At 42.8% G+C, this 20,849-nt stretch overlaps 1 protein-coding gene across 3 annotated transcripts in view; it reads right to left on the reverse strand.

The window, feature by feature from the left end:
• Window positions 1–20,849, reverse strand: part of FHOD3 (formin homology 2 domain containing 3) — a 783,635-nt gene that overhangs the window by 113,431 nt on the left and 649,355 nt on the right. For all 3 annotated transcript variants that reach the window (XM_019520693.1, XM_019520685.1, XM_019520696.1), the window contains 2 exons: window positions 7,940–8,074; window positions 4,240–4,290 (listed from right to left, as the gene is read on the reverse strand). In XM_019520693.1, the coding sequence (XP_019376238.1) occupies window positions 4,240–4,290; window positions 7,940–8,074 (186 nt within the window). The remainder of the gene's footprint in view (window positions 1–4,239; window positions 4,291–7,939; window positions 8,075–20,849) is intronic.

The following is a 20,849-nucleotide window of genomic DNA, read 5'->3' on the forward strand; positions in this document are numbered from 1 at the left end:
ATTAGTGGTTCTATTAGCAGTCTGATAAAGACCCAGGCTTAAATAAGGATAATGAATGAATTTGACTTTCTTCTTATATATATAGTACCTTCTGTGCCTGGGTGACCATACATTCTGAATCTCAAAACGGGACACTCCGCTCTCCCACCTCTCCCATCTGCCCCCAGCTCAGGTCTCTCCAAGATCTAGTCTCAGCTGAATGCACTGGAGAATGGGACACGAGGGTGTCATGGGATGCCAGAGGACCAGAAACCCCTATCAAATTCCTGGCTGCTGAGTGCCACTAGCTTACTGCCCAATGGGATGTGGCACAGATATTCAAAAAGCACTCTAACCTAAAGCACTTTAGTCAACTTAGGACAAAAGTATTCATTTGACCAAACCAATGGGTCACCTAGGATAGGTGTTTAAAATGGGACTGTCACAGAAAAACAGGGTGTATGGTCACCCCACGTAGTGCCAGTTCGCTGCATGCCCGCTGTCCATGGTGCCCTGTTCCTCTAGGCCAAGCATCCCATACCAGACGTCTTTTCAGGAGAAAGGCCAGCAGATGTTGGGCTGTCAGTTTGGTACCTTTTGTGAGCAGTAAATCCCACACAGGGTACATTTACACTGTACAGCACATAATAAGAGGCAGGACTGATTAGCCTACATGGAACTCCAGCCTACCAGATGAGACTGCTTTTAATAACAGAGGCCAGGTCCAGACGTTACACGTATTGTGCTATATGCACACAGGAAGTGGTCTACAGCCGTAACAGAAGAGACATTCACAGTTCATAGAGCGCTTTAAAAAGGGCAGATCGTGCTTTAACTTAACCCTCGATCGATGTGCTATCAGACTAAAGTGCTTTACGTTAGATCACTTTTTTGCATATCTGTGCCACATCCCATCAGGTATTAAGCTACATTGCATTTGCCAGCATCCCAGGCACCCACTGAAAGGCAGTGTGTCCGCCTTAGGCAAAGTTTGTCCTCTCTGCCTGAGCACCGGGCTGGCTCCACTACCTCAGCTGTCACTAAAAGCCCCCCTGGAAGGTGCCTCCCACCCTCAGTTTCCCAGATTGGGTCTTGGTGGGGGCCAGACCAGGTACCCCCTGCAGCACGTTGGCTCCTTTTCCACCCCTGACCCCATCCCGCCAGAGTTCCTGGTGCAGCAAGAACCAGTATGGCCCTGTCTGATGCTCCAGCAGGATCGCTGTGGGGAGAGGGGCTTAGGTGTACACGTAATGTCTGAGTGTGTGTGTGTGTGGATCTCCAGCCTGGCCCTGAAAGGGGCCATGGCACAATGGGGCAGGAAGTGGAGCTGCTGCCACTGACATTTGGTGGGGCGTGTGTGTGTGTGTACATTGGTCTCTAGCCTGGCCCAAGTGGGGCCACAGAGTGCCAGGGCAGGGTGCAGGGCTTGGGGGATGTTTTTGTGTGTGTCTGTCCACATCTGTGTCCGTGTCCTACCTCACTCTGAGCAATCCTGCCTTATATCCCTCTCTTTCCCCCCCCGATCTGTGGCAGATCCAGTGTGGACAGGCAACCCCAGCCCTCATCATGGTTCCAGGGGGATGCCAGTGTCCAGCCTACCCCCGTCAATGCTTGTCAGATGGGCTCCCCCATCTGGATCCTGCTCCCCGGGTATCCCTGGCCCAGCCTGGAGGTTTCTTTCAGCCTGCTTTGTTGTGATTCTCTGGTTCCTGTCACTGAGAAAACAGCAGGTAGGGGCACTATTCCCTGTAGTTCATTAGCTGCATTCATGAATCTCTGGCAGCCTGGAGAGTCTGTGGGACATGCTGCAAAGCATGCAAGAGCTCCCTCTATCTGCTAGCCTCAAGCAGTGCTAGCCTTCCAACAAATCATGAGTGTCTGTTTGGTTTAAACATGTGTTAAGGTAAAGCACTTTAAGTAAAGCATGATAGGGCGCTTTTGTCATTGGCTTTTTGAATATGTGTACATAGCTAGAGATACCTCATTGCATAGTTTAGACATAATATTATACTCTTCAAAAAGATGAAAACAGAATTCCAAGTACCCTAGTTTTAGGATCACTAACCTGAGAACTGTATATAATCTCTTTGATATCAGACACATCAACAGCTGTAACTCAGAATGAAATCAGGAATATTCCCATTTGCATGGAAACATCATGAAAAAGATTTCAGTGGATTTCTTTGCAGGAACATTTTTAAATGGCCATTGCAAACTAAATGCCCACAAGTAGAACCCCAGCAAACACAAAATGTGTATGGACATTGTTTTTTTTTAAATAATTGATGCTTTCAAAGCCAAAGAAATACAGAATAAACCAGTTACCTTCCTTAATTAGAGCTTGATCCAAAAGCCCACCAAAATCAATGGGGAACTTCCATGGGCTCTGGTCCATGCCCTAAATTATCCTAAAGTATATATTGGATCTCATGCAGTATGGGAAATTAATAGATTGCTCCAAGAGATTTGAAAAAATGTAGACATAATGGGCATTTTAATAGAGGTGCTTCTATATAATTAGTTTTAATGAGAGGTTTTCTCTCTGATTGCTTTTTTCTAATCACTATGACTGTTAGAAAAACGTCTAAACTTTGTAAAGATAACGTCTCATACTTCTTATTTTTTCAGAATTTATATCCAGATTATATTTTGACAGTGGAGTTTAACACATTGGCCACACGCAACTTTCTTTTGCTGTAGACATTGTCTTGAAATAATAGCTGACGTTAACTTGCAAAAAAGCACATAAAAGTCTACTTTCAGATACTGCCTGATGGAAAAGTCTATATGAAGAGAATGAAAAGGCCAGTGTAGTGGACAGCTATTGTTTGGTTTTAGCTGTAGATGTTTTCTCTGACATTTACATACTGTCAAGAAGGGATGTTTCTTTTCTCTTTATGAGAAGAAACTTAGAATGTAGCTCTTTATTTCAAAACAGGCCTGGACATAAAGACTCATTACTAATGACCAGTAAAATTGGCTCAGATTGCAATAGCAATGATGTCCTGCTGGTGAACATTTCCAAAATAATACTCAGGCTCACTTTAGTATGTTCCATTACAACTTGAAAGTGCTGGAGCATTCACTTCTAATTTGTTTCAAATCCAGCTGCTCAGTGGGATTGCTGCAAAACGTTTTACTCAGCTAAGATGAGTGCTTGGTGTTTATGTGGTCAGATATGTTTCATTTCACAAGATGCTTTAAACTGGCTGTAATCTTTTGGCTGTAAAACCAGAGGAAAGAACATCAACACCCATTTAAATTTAGAACTGTCAAAATCATTTTAATATCAGCCACTTCAGCCACAATAAAATTGCTGGTAGGTCCAACTCATAAGGTAGAAGGGAAAAAACATCTACCAAGTGATTGTATCCAGAGAAGAATTTGCCAGTTGAAGGGTATGTGGAAGGGTCACTTTTCACATTTTTATTATGAAATTTTAGTTTTTAGAAGACACTGTGGGTGATTTGTCTAACAGTCTGTAACAGCATATGATGTACACAGAAGAACTAGCTTCTGGGATTTTTTGGCTGCTGTTTGATTAGTTACTTGCATATTTTGCATGTAAAAACAAATATTGAAAATGGAGGTGAACAACTGAAAGGTGAAGTTTGTTGTTTGAGTTCTTGGAATGGTTTCACAGGCATGGGATCCTACTGGCTGGATACAATGTTTTCTAAGTAAAGTAAAAAAGATTCATAACATCCCTTACACTATGTGGTAATAAATATTAAAAAAAACATGTAAGGGTGATCACTATGCTCAGTTTCCATAATTTATTTGTGTGCGCTTCCAGAGATTGACAGAAACTAGTCAACTCTAATGTGTTGGCAGTAGGTTGGCAAGATTTTCAGTGTTCTAGACTGTATCAAAATGTTCAGCATCTCACAACCAACCTCACAATCCTCTTCTTTTTAGACCCTGCAAGTAAATTGCAACCTACTGGTTGAGAAATAATGGCTTAACAGAATTGTGGCCATACTCAATTTGGACAAATTTCTCAGGTAGACATAATACTTGGTCTTATTTCTCACTCAAATAAATCAAAGAGGGGTCGGTATTATGCCTGCTTGTATTGCTTCTGCACAATTTATTCCTAGATCCATGGCGGGGCTTGGTTTTCCTTTTCATAGATTTCTTTTAATAAAATTGCTTCTGGCATGCCTGGTTAAAAGTGTACTGAAATAGCCAACAGCCACACAGTCAAAGACACAGTACTAGGTGGAAAGCAACTGAAAGCAGGAAGCAACAGGTACAAACCTCTCTTCTCTTGCTTGTCTTAGCTCTTCTCTTTTGTCTAAATAATCTCGGCTAGAAACAAAATTTCAGTAAGTGGCAGAAGTAATCAAAACAATACAGATGACACCAAAACTAAATACATAGTAGGAGAAAGAGAAATCTCTCTAAATAGGCACATTAAAGATACTGAAGGATTACGCTTCAGTGAAGACATTTGCCTCTGCTTTCTAAATAAGTGTTGAACAGCAGGTCTGGATATGCGCAAAATATGCTAAATTGTATAATACATCATACCAAATATGTAAGGTGCAACGAATCAAAGAAATAAAACTGGCAATTTTTTAATTTCAGGTTAAAAGCCCAAAATAGGCAAATTTTAGAATTATATGCCGGGAATACTATTATTTTTCCTGTCCCTGAGTTCTGGATACAAGTTCTCAAATACCTTGACTACTGCTATTCTTTCCCTCCAGTTTGTTTTCCTCTCTCTCAGCTCTCCATATAACTTTTTGTTTTTAGTTTTGTCAGATCAACTTTCCTTGATGCTTGGATCATGTAATCCCTGGGTGTGATATCATACCCACAAATTTTAGCACCGGTGAAATATTCTTTATATTGTTTGCAGCAAGACTAATTCACAGAGTTGAACAGAATGCTAGAGGTTGGAGGTTGTATTAGAACATCCTGTCTACCTCCTTGCCAAGGCAAACCGATTCCTGCAGAACACTATTTAATGTTTGGTCAAGTCCAGTGGACAAAAGCAAAGGCACTTTCACTACTTCTTCTAGTCTATTCCACCACCAGAATAGTCAATGCCAGAAATTTTCCATTTACAGATCCCATTTCTTTACTTTTTTTATTTCTCTGCATAGCAGATGAAATAATTCCTCACCAACATTGACATTTAAAATAACATCATTGGGATCTGAGGATAAGGAAAAATGCACCTTTTAATTACTTCAAAAGTGGGAAAAGAACTGCCCAGGGCATCATCTGTTCCAAAGTAACAGTTATATTTGTGTGCTTCAACTGTGATACAAGTTAGCTAAATCACTGGAACTTTAACCCTGAGATTATGACCAATGTGTAGATAAAGGTACGATGGAATCCACCCCATCACACTTCCTGCCATGCCACACATGCATGGCATAAGGTGTGTTTGTGGGATTAACCACCAGATCCCAGCACACCTTATTGCTGGAGCACGTAGAGTCCAGGGTCATGATCCCAGGCTCCCCCTACACTGGCAAGTAGCAAGCTTCCGTGGCTGGGAGCCCTGTCAGCTGATCCAGGCTCTCAGCCATGGGGCATAATTGGCCACGCTTTCAATTAATGGCATGATTGGAACCAGCCACAAAGTTATTACATATTTTTGTGGAGTAACTTTGAGACTTATTCCTTGTTTTATGACAACATGCATTGTTTTAAAGTGTGGCTAGGTTACAACTTCAGACATGATTAACTAGTTAATCATGTCTTAAGTATACTGTGTGGCAGAGGTTGAAGGTAAAAGTTGCAGTGCTACACTGGTATCACTACAGAAACATATAGATGTCAGTTGCATCATAAACAGCTTATATGAGTATCTTTTGAAAATGATGAACTTATAAGTGTCCATACCTTGCGATAGTACCCAGGGAAGCAACGCATGCTTAATAAATTTGTTTCTAACTCTCTGAAAACTCAAGCTGCTATCACTTCACTGGTCACACTTAAGTCACATTTTCAGCTATGACACTAGGTCAATAAAAAAGCTAAGAATTCTGGATTAATATGACTCATATGAGAAACCTGTTCATTCCTCCTAGCTAATCCTTTGTTCCACACCTATGTCCATGGGGTTTGCCTTCTACTGCTTACATAATATAGAAAATAACCCCTGTATTGCACATACTGAAAAAAATCTTATTTAGTTAACTAAGATATTACCTTAGCTGCAGCCTCTGCTCCCCACTCCCCCCCATTTGTAGTAAAATCCAAGAGGAGGGGCTTTTTTACCATATTGATTGGGGGAGGGGGGGCGGAACTCATCTTGCTGTCAAGTAAATATGGTATGATTACAAGGACACTCATGGAACTGTCCCTTGGTCATTTGGGGTGGCTTTGTTTCCAAACAGTTCAGTGACACATAGTTGCTGCCTATTCAGTCTATAACTTTGGGGATCCCTTATTTAAATATGCCCTACAAAGCTTAGGGAAGAGGGGAGGTGGGCATCCCAGCTCTGCAAGACAGAATTGTTATACAACGGGAATGGAAGCATTCAGCAGCTTCTCGTAAAATTGTGTTCTTAATGGACCAGTGGCATGTGTCACATTATAACGGGACAGATTCTTTTTATCCAATTTCTCATTTTTCTGACCTTAACAATGGTTCCCTGGGACAGAACTACCACTACACATTTCTGATATGATGTGGCAGATCTCTCACTCAAGCAGGTAAAGCTGTCAAGTACTTTGTGGTGACTTTTTTGGGTCTGGGAATTTCCTTTCTGGAAGTGGATATTGGCAGACTTGTGATAGCCGCCCGTATCCCCTCCCTCCTCCACTGAAGCAATATGATACCAGCTGGAACAAGGGATTTTGGAAGTAGATTGAGACTGGAACTTGACTGTTTCTGTTTCAGGACAACTAGGGCAGCTTTTGGCCACCAAGGATTCTATTCTGGTATTCTACTCCTACTCCCTTCTTGTCCCTCATTTTCTTCTAAATTTATCTTCTCATTCTAACCACTTAGAATTTGCCTTCTTTTCCAGTTTCACTGTGGATAGTTATGAAAATGATGACAATATGCACAGTTCTGCATCTCAAAACAAATCTAGTATATTCTAGGAATTTAAAAAAATGGTGACAGAACAATTCTTTTTACTCTTTAGTCTGAAAACCTATCTTCTGGAAAAAATCTTTTCCTCTTACTGTTGATTATGAATGTGAATGTGAAATTATTTCTCAGAGCCTGAAAATACAGCATTTCCAGAGACAGGGAAGAAATTCTGTTGTGACTAAATCAGCCACAGAACTATGAAAACTAACATGCACAATTTTTAAATCTCCTCCCCACCCCCAAATATTTAACCTTTTTATAACTTCTGAAAACCCCCTATTAACTACATTGAATTTCAGATTTGGATGTGTTATTTACTTGAGAAATGGTCTGATCCCTCTCACGAGAGATCTATATACATTTTAACTTATGCATCTGATCCACAGCCTACTAGAATCAATGGTAGCATTTCCCTCGATTTCAATGGGACCTGGATCAGACTTCATATTTTGTTTGTACGGTATTTTTGATGTACCTGTTTCATGCAAATCTGAATACTCTAGGGCTGGAGGTAAACTATTTCAGACAGTACCATATGCTCACACAAGGTGAATTATTTTACTTTTCAAAAAATTAAAACACAGAGATATCTCCCTCCTCACACCCTAAACTTTACAGATATTAGGGTTTCAGAGAGAATGGACTGACTAGCTAATCCTGGCCTGTGCAGCTATCCAGTCAGTGTAACTGGCTGGAAATACAAATAGCTAGCAATTCCAGTAGCTTATTAGCCAAGAAATACTTTGCTTAATAAATTAATTTTTAAACACATTTACATTAACACATAAGTCTAAGGGGTAAAATATATATGCATAAAATATTCTGTAATTTAATTTCTCAGTTGATTGAAATGTGTTACATTAAGGCAACAAATAAATAGCAAGTATTATGGTCTCCTACTTGAATTTGTTTCTCTCTTCACGCTCTATCCTTTGTAACCTCTCTTCTCTCTCTTGACGTCGTCTCTCTCTCTCTGCTGCCAAGGACTCTTGGTGCTGCCGATAAGATGATGTAAGGAGACCACCCAATGCTGGTCTGAAAACCAAAGAGGATCACATTTCACAGTGCCAGTTTTATTGATTACACTGACAAAAACTGTTAACAATAACAAGGCAAGAAATGTACTTCTGATAAATGGAGGAACTTGGAAATATTCACACAAAGACATATCAACATACTGACATAATACGTCCTTGCTAAATGCTACTTTGAACTGTGATAAAATTTATGTTAATTGCTGAACTTCTGAGGCACAAGTCAAATCCACTTTAACGTATCTCAGCTGAAATATTGCACCGAACATGTATATTTCATAATAGATCTAACCAAAAGTTTGTCCTGAAAAATTGGATTTTGAAATCACAAAGTGCAACACTTTCTTAGCACTTTCAAATACATATTATGCAATGATACTTAAAGCAGATATATCAGACATGCCTAAGGACACCTTTATACAGTGGAGTAAAACTAAAAGAAGATACCAGAATTGTATTTTAGAATCTGGCAGAAGGCTGTATAGGTTTATACCTTAGAGACTACCTGATTCAGAGGCATGAGCTTTCATAAGCAACAACATACTTTGTCAGCTGTTAGGAATGGGCTGGACTGCTCACGCTTCTCTGAATCAGTAAGTCTCTAAGGAGCCATCCTGCCCTACCTTCTGCCGATCTTCAGACTAATATGGCTAACTATCTCTATGCATGTTGGAATCTGAATGCCATTCAGGACGAGGCTTATTAATATCTTCCATAATGTTGCTAAATCAACTGATCACAATTTCATAGTCTTAGTCAGGGATTGGCCACCTATGGCTCAGAGTCTGGATCTGACCTGGAGCTGCAGGGCTTTCCCCCTAACATGGCTGGGTAGTGGGATGCTTAGCTCATGCTGTGTCTGAGAGCTTTGCCTATCTTGCACATGGGTGCTTCATCAGTGTTGCAGCCAGGAAGTGGGGAAAAGCAGTGGTAACTAGGTTCTAGTGCCAGTTCACCTTACAGCTCAGCTCAGTCATTCTGGCCTACCAGCTGAAAACGTTCCCAACAGCACTTGCTGCAATAGCAGGATGAATCCCTTATTGGTAAATGCAGGATTTGATCAGTCAAATACATAGAGAAAATGCTACTGATTACAACACCACTTCATTAAAAAGCAAAAAAGGGCTTAACATTGCCATATCAAATTTAGGACTTGAGTGCTGCATAGTATACTATATGCAGTAGATATAAGCTATGCTACTGGTAGTGTATCTCTAACAGTTTTTCTTCACATCTTTTAAAATGTAATCCAAAAACACAGTTGAGCAAGTCTCTAGCTGAGCAACACAGACCCTTTCCTCAAGAATGAAAAACAGTGGTTTGTCACTATACTGGAGGGCTTCTCAGATACTGACTTTGATGCTAAGTAGCACAGTAACCATAGTCTGTGAATACCATTAAACAAGTAATCCTCACTGAAAACACATGAGGATTTCTCTAGTCTTTGGTTTGGTCTACACATAATTTTTTTTCAGTATAATGACCTTGGTTACAGATTTAATTATATGTAAATACCCTCTAGTGTGAACTCAATTATTAGTACACAAAAGTGCTTTGCACTGGCATGGCTCATCCACTTCTCCTGAAGGAATAAGTTACACTAGTATAAAGTCGCTTTATACAAGTATAACTGAAGCCACATTGTAGGGTTGTACTGCTTTACCTCTACTAGGGGTATGGTTAAGGAGATTAATCTTTTGTACACTGACAAGCCTTTATTTATCTCCTAAAAATATTGTATCATGAGCTTTAAAATGAAATGTTTAGCACACACTGGGTGCATCGACACGTGATTTACTGTAGAGCTGACAAATTAGTTCCACAGTACAGTGTCACCATCTACACATGCACCTGTATTAGGGTCCAGTAAATTAATTAACTCTACTGTAGGACAGTACTATCCAGGACAAGCACTATCCTACAGTGGAGTAGGTATGTGCACTGAAATGCACATGTAAATTGTGATTGGGGCAGGTTGGGGCATGGGGTTGCTACGATGTGGGGGCTGCCTGGTGGCTAGCCCTGCACTGTAGCACCCTTGTGCCCCAAGCAGTCCCTCTGCAGCATGTTGACCCCTTGGACCCCCTGCCAGCCTGGGGCTGCTCCACCCCAGCTCAATGTGCTCTACCCAGGCAAACTGCACTGGAGTTTACTGCTACGTGTTAATTGCATGTGTAGATGCACTCACTAAAAAATAAATGTCCCTTTTCCAAAAAGCAGGTAAAAGCAGCCCAAACTATTCAAAATCACTAAATTAGTAATACACCACAGAAGATACTAACACTGCTTCTATAAACTCAGATCCTCTTCTTCCAGTTACCATACATGCCTCTCTAAGGGCCATATACTGAACCACCTACTGGCTCCATGGGATGGATGAGAGGCATGGGGCTGGTCCACAGGCCAGATCCCACATGTGGAATAAGTGCAGATGCAATCCTGCATGCCAGATCCATCTGCAAGCTAGTATGACCCCGCATACAACCCATCCCCAGGTACTGGATCTGGCCACAGAGAGACCCCATGCACTGGCTTCACTGAGTGCTGGGACAGCCTGCTACACAGGGCCATGTCATCTGGTCTTCAGGGTCCAGAAACTGAACAGCAGGAGAGCTGCAATTAATGCTGCCACTGCTCCTTCAATGCCAAATTTCCAGACCTGTGTGGAGGCCTGTGGCTGGATGTCTTTCTTGCAAGTCTGTGTTTATCCAAACAGGAGTCTTAGAGAAGATGGCTGTTTCACCCCCACTGGCAGTGAGTCAGCATTAGTATAATTTCAATAAATTGAATTTCAATATGTCATATCCCACCCAGATAAACATTACATAAGGGGGTATAAAACTTGATATCCTGTAAGCCTTGTTTTTGGCACTCTGCTGAAGCTACAATATCAATGCTGGATCATAGTCAAAACCATAAAAAACTCCAATATTCCCCAACACTATGAAAAGACTAACCTGATAGTCACGCCTGCATGGTAAATCTTTCCTTGAATGCATTTTAAACAGATTTTGAACTCTGACCTTCCAACCCACAGCCAGAGAAAAAGCTGTCAGCAGAAATACTGGCAGCAATATATTAAGATTCAAAAGGCTAGATCTCTGACACCTAATGTGGTAATATGGGCACAGTATATTGCTCCTGGACTGTTCTAGGAAAGGAAAACTGGGCAGTGTGTCCCCACGCAATCACTTAGAAATGAAATGAGAGAGATGTCAAAACTGTGAACATTGGCTGCTTCCTATCAGGTTAGCACTGATGTATGTTCCATCCAATTGCTTAACACCCTCTTAGCTTCTAGAGCAGTGGGGAGGGGGTCAAACTAATTTGGCCCTGAGGGCCAGAAGAGTGGTGCGGGACCAATCCATGGGCTGGATAGATGGTATAGGGCCAGCCCCATATGCCCACAGAACCTGCACCCCTCATACTAGATCCAGCCAGTGCCTGCTCTGGACAGGTCTGGGACCCAGTGGCTCCTGGACTGCAGGTCCTGCCTGACTATATGGCTGCCCACATAGGAATAAGCCATGATGGTGCTGGCGATCTAGCTCTGTGGCTCTTACCAGCCTAGCTGCCAAGAACCTAGGCCAGGCTAGTGATGCTGGAGTCCCAGAAGTTCTGCGGGAAGAAGCAAGCGCCATGGCCTGCTCTCATTGCAGCAGCCAAGCACTGGTGATATTGAGCTTCTTCCAGTGGTGCTGCTGGGGCTCCAGAGTTGTGGGTCTTGCCCAGGTGCTTGGCTGCTGCCACAGGAAGGTCCACCATCAAGGCTTTTGGCTGGATGACCTAGATCTAATGCTGGATCTGGCCTGTGGGCTGTACGTTTAATGCCTGTGATACAGAATCTAGGCACTATGACTTAGTAACATTTGAAGAAAACCTAGGGAGAAAGGCAAACTGTAAGCTCTTTGAGCAGGATCTAGTTTCTGGGGAGGGGCAGGGTGAGGTGTTGTTTGTTTGGGGGTTTTTTTTACATGTTTGTACATCACAGAGCAGATTGGACACCTGCACAATGGCCTTTGGGCATTACCATGAAGATAAATAATAACATTTACCTAAAGAACAACAGGGGTCTTCTGTGAAGATGTGGAACTCATTCCTTCACAAGGGACTGTTACTAATGTCTGTCCTGAATATTCTTTTACCCACCAGGAGATAGTGGCATCACATGCTTTATACTGGTATGAGAAGCCTTTTGAACTTAATAACCACAACAGTTGTTTCAATTTTACAGTTATAATAACAGCATCCAAGAATGTTGACTAAATTCCTAGAATAAGTCAAGCATGTAACGACTCGGTATACAGTATGCTGCCCAGTTTGGATCTGATCAAGTCAACAACATTTAACTCAAAATGTCACTGTCTGACAGTTATTTTATGGTTGATTAAGAAAAAGGTAGCAATCACAGAAATCTTATTTTATCCTGCCTGCTTCCCAAAGTGCTTGGCACGTGGCACAAATCAGTACCACACACATGCACACCAGTTCACCTATCTCTGAACTGTGGACAACTTTGTACTTCCAGTCCACTTCCGGGTCCACCACCGAGTGTGAGGGATCGTGGGGGCACCTCGGGTGCCCCCCAGACCCAGAAGGCACTAGTTGCCGAGCTGGGGGGAGGGTCCTTCGCGCGCTCCATGGCGAACCTAGAAATGGGCCAGAAGTGCTTCTGGTCCACTTCCAGGTCCACTGCTGAGCAGGTTGGGGACCACACCACATTCCCATGGGATGCTCCATCCTCCCCACCACATCAGCATTCACGAGCCACCTGGTACCTTGAGATATACAGAAAAAACATTTGAAGGTGTGTCTATGTCCGAATCATTGAATCTCTCCGAATCGATTTGGAGAGATTAAAGGGTCTCATGATTTGATTCAAATTTGGAGATTTGGCCGCCAAATCAGGCTGAATCTCTGCTGAATTGAATCAGCAACCGAAGCTTCGCACAGCCCTACTGTCAAGCCTCAAACCATAAGCCTTTTAGAGCAGTAATTGGTCTTCCTTGATATGATGTAATAATCACCCTACCATTTACTGTGAAGATGTAAAACACTCTCTGGAGTGTGTGCACTACTGACAACTGTCATATATATGTAGAGTGCTTTAGTTCATGGACATTTGGTTGTTCCAGCTCCTGGGCTCTAAAATATTCTAGTTTAGAACCTATACAATTCTATCAAACTCTACTATAAGCAGTAAGTTTTGTGCTATGTTATCTGTTTGGAACCTGGAAGAGGGCTCCCTGGTCTTCTTTGACATGCTGATTCCATGCAATATATTTTGGTGACGTTTCAGAGCAAATCTTGTATAACAAAATGTACCATTCAAAGAGATGTTTAGAAAAAGTAGATGTCAACATTATATGAAGGTATAGCTTTTGTGCTGGTATGCACCTGGAACTCAGCCAGCACGAGAAACAGATAGAACAAGACAGTAAGATCTGGAATGTACATCCAGTCTGTCCTTGATTTAATGACTTCTCAAGTTACAACGAATGTCACTTAACGATGTTTATAAATTGACACCCTGTTTCGCTGCCCCCAACACAGGTTTCGACTTCATGACGGTCGATACAGCTGCACCCCACTGGTAAGTGTATTGTGGTGGAAGGGGAGGGGGAAGAGAAGGGGGGGAGGCAGATCAAGGCCCCTGCGATGAGGGAGGGATTGAACCTGGGGCTGAGGCAAGTGCTGCCCAGCCAGGGCCAGATGGGTGTGGGACTGAGCTGCAGCTCGTGCAGGAGATGGCGACTCCTGCCGCTGCACACTGCTTGTCTAGTGGTTTGTGCTGCTGATCCCGCTGTTTGTCTGGGAGGGTGTAGGGGAGGTGTGTGCCCCTGGATTCGCATGGGGTGGGGCTGGGGCGGGGGCCAGGGCTGCATCAGGCTGCACTCTGGATGGGCAGCGGGGGCTATAGCAAATCTCTGGGTGGCTGCAGCCCCCCCATAGCTCCTGCCCCACTGCCCACCCCACCCCGATCCAGGGGCACACACATCCTGCCATGCCCTCTCACTGCTCACTTAGACAGGGTAGGGAGGCTGCGAGATGAAGCCATGGCTCATCTGCAGGGTACAGGGAGGTCAGGGCAGCTCCCACTACTGCACACTGCTTGTCCAGAGGCACTGCAGTGGCTCTGTCCCTTGCCCAACCCACCTCAGCAGAAAGGGCATAGCCCCTGCTCCCAGCAACACCACCATTAGCTTGGAGCACAGCCTGGTGCAGCCCCAACCATGCACGCTGTACCCCGTGCAGATCTGGGGGTGCATTCCCACCCCACACCCATTCCCTCCTGGACAAGAGGCAGGAGCAGCAGTGGGAGCTGCCAGATGAGTTGCTAGACAAGCAGCGCGCAGTGGTGGGAGCCACCCCACCCTCACTCCCCATGCCCCCCGATGAGTTGCAGCTCAGTCCTGCACCTGCCCAGCCCTGGCTTGGCAGTGCTTGCTGCAGCCCAGCCCCAGTTCCTCCCTCACGGAGGGAAGCATTGATCTGCCCCCCCATGCTGCTTCCCTCCCTCCTCTCTTTCCACCATAATAGACTTGCCAGCTAGACACAGCTGTATTGAGCATCGTAAAGGAACCAATCCCCCATTTATAACAGTGTTCCTATAGGAAAATTGGTTCTGACTTACAACATTTAGACTTAAGATGCGGTTTTCAGGCACTAACTGTGTTGTAAGTCTGAGGACTGCCTGTAATGAGATTCGCATCAAAATGCCATTTTTCTATGATGCTCAATATAGTATCTCTTTTGCTAACATAATTTAGCAAACAAACGTAGGCTAACATGACCATGGTTAATGACTGAGATAAGTTAACAAATGATCTCAATGTGTTGTTATTAACTATACTCTGGTAACACACTGAAGTCTCAATGTGGACTGGGGTCTCAGGGTATAGGCAGATGTAACAACTGTATCAAAAGATACTTATTTAACCTGCTATGATGCAACTGTTACATCTGTATGAGTCTGTACAAGTGTAGCAAACCTGCTCCAGGTGTAACCTTACTTCATCCAGAGTCAAAGTTTAGCTAATTTGTATCACCATAGGTTCATGAAGAGGTAACAGCTATTGTATAACAGCTGATGCATGCTAATGAGTAGATGTTCCGCTACCTTATTTAAACTTCATCTTCTAATGGTTCTACTCTGCACTGCAAAAGTGAGGGAATTTGAAAATGGTAAAAAATGGCTTTATTTGAACTTTTTAGCCAAATGTGTAAGCATGTGCAGTTTGTGTCACGACAAACCACAAGAGTTGCACATCAATACATGCATGGCTCTGCTAATTTGCAGCGCCAGTGCAAAATTTGCTACTGGGATTTCCCAGTAGCCAAAAAATACCACGAAGAAAAGCAGCACAAAGCACGCCAAAGTGACATATGCTGGAAAAAATGTAGAGACACATGCTGCTGAGCCCCTGCACTGAGGTACCCTGTGCCCCAGCCAGCTGCTCCCCAACTGGCTGGGGTTCAGGGTGTCTCATCTCTACATGCCTCAGTGTGGGGGCTCTACTGCAGAGCCTCTGTGCTGAGGCATGTGGAGCCCCCACACTGAGGCACACTGTGCCTTGAGACAGTGAAGCAGCCAGTTCAGGGCTGCCTGCTCCCCCATCTCTACGTGCCTCAATGCAGGGGCTCTACCACTCCCTGTGTTGTGGTGGTGGGGGAAGGTGGCACCCTGTGCCCTGGCCAGCCAGGGAGTGGCATGTGGAGATTAGGAAGCAGGCAGCCCAAAGCTGCCCACTCCCCTATCTCTGCATGCTGTGGAGACCCCACACTGAGGTACTGTGTGCACCAGCCTGCTAGTCACAGCTGGCTGGGTGCAGGGTGCCTTGAGATGGAGGAGCCCCAGCCAGGGCTTTTTGTTGTGAGTACTGTACTGTTAATTAGCAAAGTGGGGATTAGCACTGCAGATTTAATCACTGAAATATTCAGCCTCAATAGATATATTTTCTTCATTGCTAGGAAAGCAGGAATTTTAAAATTTAATCAGATAGATCCAAATCTGTGATTTCATTTTATCTTTGCAAAGAATACATTGTGTAAATGTCTGTAATGTAATATCCCTAATGGAAGGTTAAAAAAAAATGAAGCATGTAGAGGAAGAAATCCTTTTAGATCAAAAAATTAATATTCAGGATTTTCTTTAACATAACTGGGGCCAGGATCATCAATAATCCTAATAAGTAAGCACTAATTATCCATTTCCCAAAACATCCCTGATCCTGCAGTCATAGAAATATTATGAGGGGAGAATAATACCAGACAGCTACTAGTCTAAAATAGACCTTAAGTAATTCTAAATGTCTCTTGGCTCTGACATAGCAAATCTACTGCCTGTGCTTGAAAGAGACAAAAAAGGAGCTTGAGCTGCCAAAAGCCATATTGTTTCTCACAGTTAAGGATGTTCTTTGTGTATTATGTCTCCTTACATGACAGAGCAAATTTAAAAGCATGTTGCTATAACAATTTGCAAACAGACTAAACATGATATGGGGAATCTGTAAAAAAGTTCTCTTGAAAATACAGAAAAAATTAGAGAGTTAAAACCACTGATTAATATTTCTTTTGAGAAAAAGAGAACTGACTAATGGTAACCTTGCAAGCCAGCTAGAAATCTATATGTAAGCCAAAGCAAAAACGGGGTACAGGAGTACTGAACCAGCAGGTATACAGGGCAATGGTTTCCAGTGGTGTAAGGCCTTTACACAAAATGTTATTACTTTTCAGTATGAAAACCGGGTCTATAAGAATGTTTTAAGCCTGTTTAACTATATGATTTTTTTTTACTAGTATAACTATCCTATTACCACTCCCTGTGTGACAGCAATATAAAGGTACCTTATATCATTATTTAGCGTATTTTCTCACATACCACACACAGAGAAACAAGACAGACATCTTATCTGGGGAAGGCAAAATGAAAGCAAAAAAAGATTTTTTCTTTTAACCAAACATTTCAGAATCAGTTTTCTTATTCAAGAGACACACCCCAATTTTAAATGGCTAATTTTAGGAAACAAAGTGAGTGTGTTATGTGAATAAACGAGGTATTCTCCTACCAGTGCATTTATTGAGATATATATACACCAAGATATGTAAATTGTACATTATCAGTTATACAAGTACATGCACATTTATACCATTAAAATTGCATTTACATGTTGGGATATAATTAAATAGGGCAATGTTGGGATATAAAATAGACTCTGGATCCCAATCCATCCTGACTTACACGTGGCCTTAAATGCAATTCAAATTGGGGTTCTCTTGTGCTTAAAATAAAGCAAATGCATATGTCTTTAAACAGGGCTGTCCAACCTCTGGCATGAGTGTCACTAGTATATGGGCAGCCTATGTACAGCATGTGGCAGATCGGGGATGGGACAGGCAGGACAGTGGCAGATAGAGCCAGGAGCAGAAAGCAGAGCAGCAGATTAGGCGGGGGAAGGGGATTGGAGTGGCATCCAGGGAGAATGCAGAGCTTATTTGTGGTTCTTGTGCCCAAAAGGTTGCCTCCCACTGAATGATCTTCTGATCTTTAAAGATAATGCCCAAAATTTACAAAGGCAAAATGTGTGACTTAATTAAATTACTATATTTGCCTTTCAATGCATGCATAGCTCATATTATATCAGTAAGACATAAGTGATAATTTATGTCTGGGAAGCACAGAGAGGTGCTGTCAAAGGCAATGAATAACCACTGTAAGAAGCCATGTCTCAAATTTTTGTGTTTTTAAAATCTGAAACTTGATATTTAACTCATGTGGCTGTGAAGAGAAACCAAAAAGGTTTCCACAGAACCCTGGTTAACCCTATAGTGCTGAGGTTAGAAACAGTTCTCTCACCCCTTTATCTGGGGGATGGGCTGTTTCCAAACTTTCTGTTGTGTTGCTTCCAAATAGGGGCCAAATTCTCCTCTGTGGCAAACACAGCAAATCACTTTAAGTCTGTTCTGCTGTACCACTACCACCATGCTGCCTTACCAGGAAGCTACCAGTGGGAGTTGTGCTTTATAAAAACATAACACCTGTTTAAGAGCCCTGCCATGGAGATCAAAGACAAGAGCAAAGAGGCCATTTTAGTTCCAAATCTGAAGTCATCAGATAGTTCCTACTTTCCCTTTTTCTATTAAAACCTTAGTATTGAAAGTGGTTGAGGGCAAAACCATCAACAGTGACCCACTATCATGTTCTATCTAGAAATTAACCAGTTTAGTACACAAAAGCTTAACTGATGCTCTATAAGCAAAAAGCAAAACCCCACAGTCATGGCTCTGAAGACTTGGTCATATGTTCTCAACACACAAAACAGGGTGGAAGGCCAGAAAAGGGCCTACATGTACTACCAAGGACCCTCATGAGCCTCATTTGAAGGATTTAAATGGTGCATATGTCCTTCACAGGGGCTGAGTTTCACTTGCAGTGAATGATGGCAGCAGACCAAAGTGATGGTGGGGAGCTGGGAAGGTACTAAGGATGAAGGGGAGAGAATGTAAAACAGGGAAAGGAAAGATTGCTTTGGGGAGCATTAGAAAAGCCAGTCACATAAAGTGTTCTGTTTCACATATTCTTATATTTCCTCAATATTTAAGCACATGAGTGGGTGTAGATAGCACCAAAAAACAGTTTATTCGGGAGAAGGCTAGTCAAAAGAAGTGAGTTTTAAGACCTTGCCAGGAAACTTCCTACAGCAGCCCATCCTTGGTGGTGTAGTCAATTCCAGACACATTTAATTTTAGAAGAAAAGCTAAATCAAAAGCTGTTTAATGTTCTCAAGTATGCCTTTCTAAGAGACATGGAAACGGACTGAAGGGACACTCAGACTGCCAGAAAATCATTCTTGCAATTACTGGGGAAGGGAAGGGGAACTCCAAGGAAAAGTATTTACAAGCTATGGTAGCATGTTCTGCTGGAGCTTCTGGTACAGTCTTTAAAATATTATTAACATTAAGAAAGGAAAGATCCCACTATTATTTCTGCCTCCTCCCATCCCCCAACCATATCTACATCACATATTTATGGATACCTATGTGAGAAATACAATATTTGAATGGTAAGTTGGGCATGCAAGCACATTTCAATCCCAGCATGTTATCAAAAGTATCAGTCAATGAGAACACCAAACTGAACAATAATTCAAAAACTGTACTTTCACGGAGCGAAGGAAGAATATGCTATGCCAATGCAAAGGACTGAAAGAGATCAGAAAAAACAAAAACAAGAATAAGACCATTTGTCTCAAGGCAAAAGGTTAAAAGCAGTTTGGCCAAAGTTCCATTGTAATATATTTCCTGTTTAACAGATTTATTTATATTATCTAGGGCAGTGGTCTCCAACCTTTTTAAGTAGATTACCTTTGGCATTTAAAAGCAACCCAAGATCTACTGTGTGCTGCCCTCACTCCCCCTGCCCCAGCAGGTAAGTCTGTGAGGAGGAAGGGGGCGGGGAGGGCAGATCAAGGCAGAGGGAGAAAAAATTATTTGGGGGCACACCTCCCCAGCAGGTAAGTCTCATCTGGCCAGAGCCCCACTCAACTTAGCCCTGCTCCTGCCTCTGCAGCACTGCCCCTCACCATGGGGGCCTCAATCTGGGCCCCGCCCCTCCCCTCCCCCACAGACCGACCTGCTGGGCTGGGGTGCATGCGTGCCTGCGTGCACACGGGCACTCAGCCCTGCCCCCAGCCTCAGATTGACTCCAAGAGGCTCTGAGATCTACTGCAAGAGTCACCAAGATGTACCCATGGATCGAGATCCACTGGTTGGTGACTACTGATCTAGGGTAAATGAGTGAGAAACAAGGTGGGAAAATTTGCAGATGACAAGACTGGAGCAGACTTGGAAGAGCTTCAAGGAGACAAGCCAGAGCTGGAGCCCAGTTCATAGTCCCAGACCAACTGGAGCCAGACATACATGGTGACCAGCTGGACTTCCTAGAAAGGGCTTCAGCTAATGAATCTGACTACCTAGTTCTCCTTCCCCAGCATGCTGGAGAAGAGAAGGTTGTGAGACAGGCTGCCTGGACAGCATTGTGACTAAGACTACTTGGGAATGAATGCCTGAGGAACATTAAAAAAACCCATCTAATCATTACAAATTATTGTTACTTAATGTTAGACTCATTTTAGGCATAGAAGTATGGCTCTGCCATGGTAGCAATAAGGAAACAAAGCATAATTTATGGATGATAAATACAGACTAAATTAAGACTGTAATAGAATTTAGGGCTTTTTTCTGTACCCACTGTACTGCAGAATACATGGGTCCTGACCACATTCAAGAGGGCCAACAAAGCTGACTCACCCCTGAAATGGACTGGAAGGTCTAAGAAGCTCTATCTGACAGAGTGGTTTGATACCCCAGTTCTCTATGATTTAGAGCAACTAAAAACTCCTATAAATACACCTGTGTCCAGCTTCAGTCTCTAGTGACCAGAAAGAAAACAGATTAGGACCATGTTATATCTGAGGTTTTAAGAGGCAGACTCTTAAGTAGGAAAATCCTGCCTGGCCTGACCTCAAGAAAAAGAGATGACATGCAGGAGAGCTTTAGAACACAATCAAGAAGGGAACTTGGACAGTCTGGAGGGAATACTTTGTAGGGCTGTGCGAAATTTCGATGGGTGTTTGGTTTCAAAGCTGTTTCGACTTGTTTTGAGTTTTAAAGCCTTTGAAACAGCTTTGAAATGAAATGAGGGCACTTGCAATTTTTCAAAAGTTTCAAAACATTTTGAATTTCAAAGCTCGCTTGCTTCTTGCTAAACAGAAACT

Source organism: Gavialis gangeticus, unplaced genomic scaffold (genome assembly GCF_001723915.1).
Source record: "Gavialis gangeticus isolate Ggan-Ray unplaced genomic scaffold, GavGan_comp1, whole genome shotgun sequence".
Taxonomy (NCBI): Eukaryota; Metazoa; Chordata; order Crocodylia; family Gavialidae; genus Gavialis; species Gavialis gangeticus.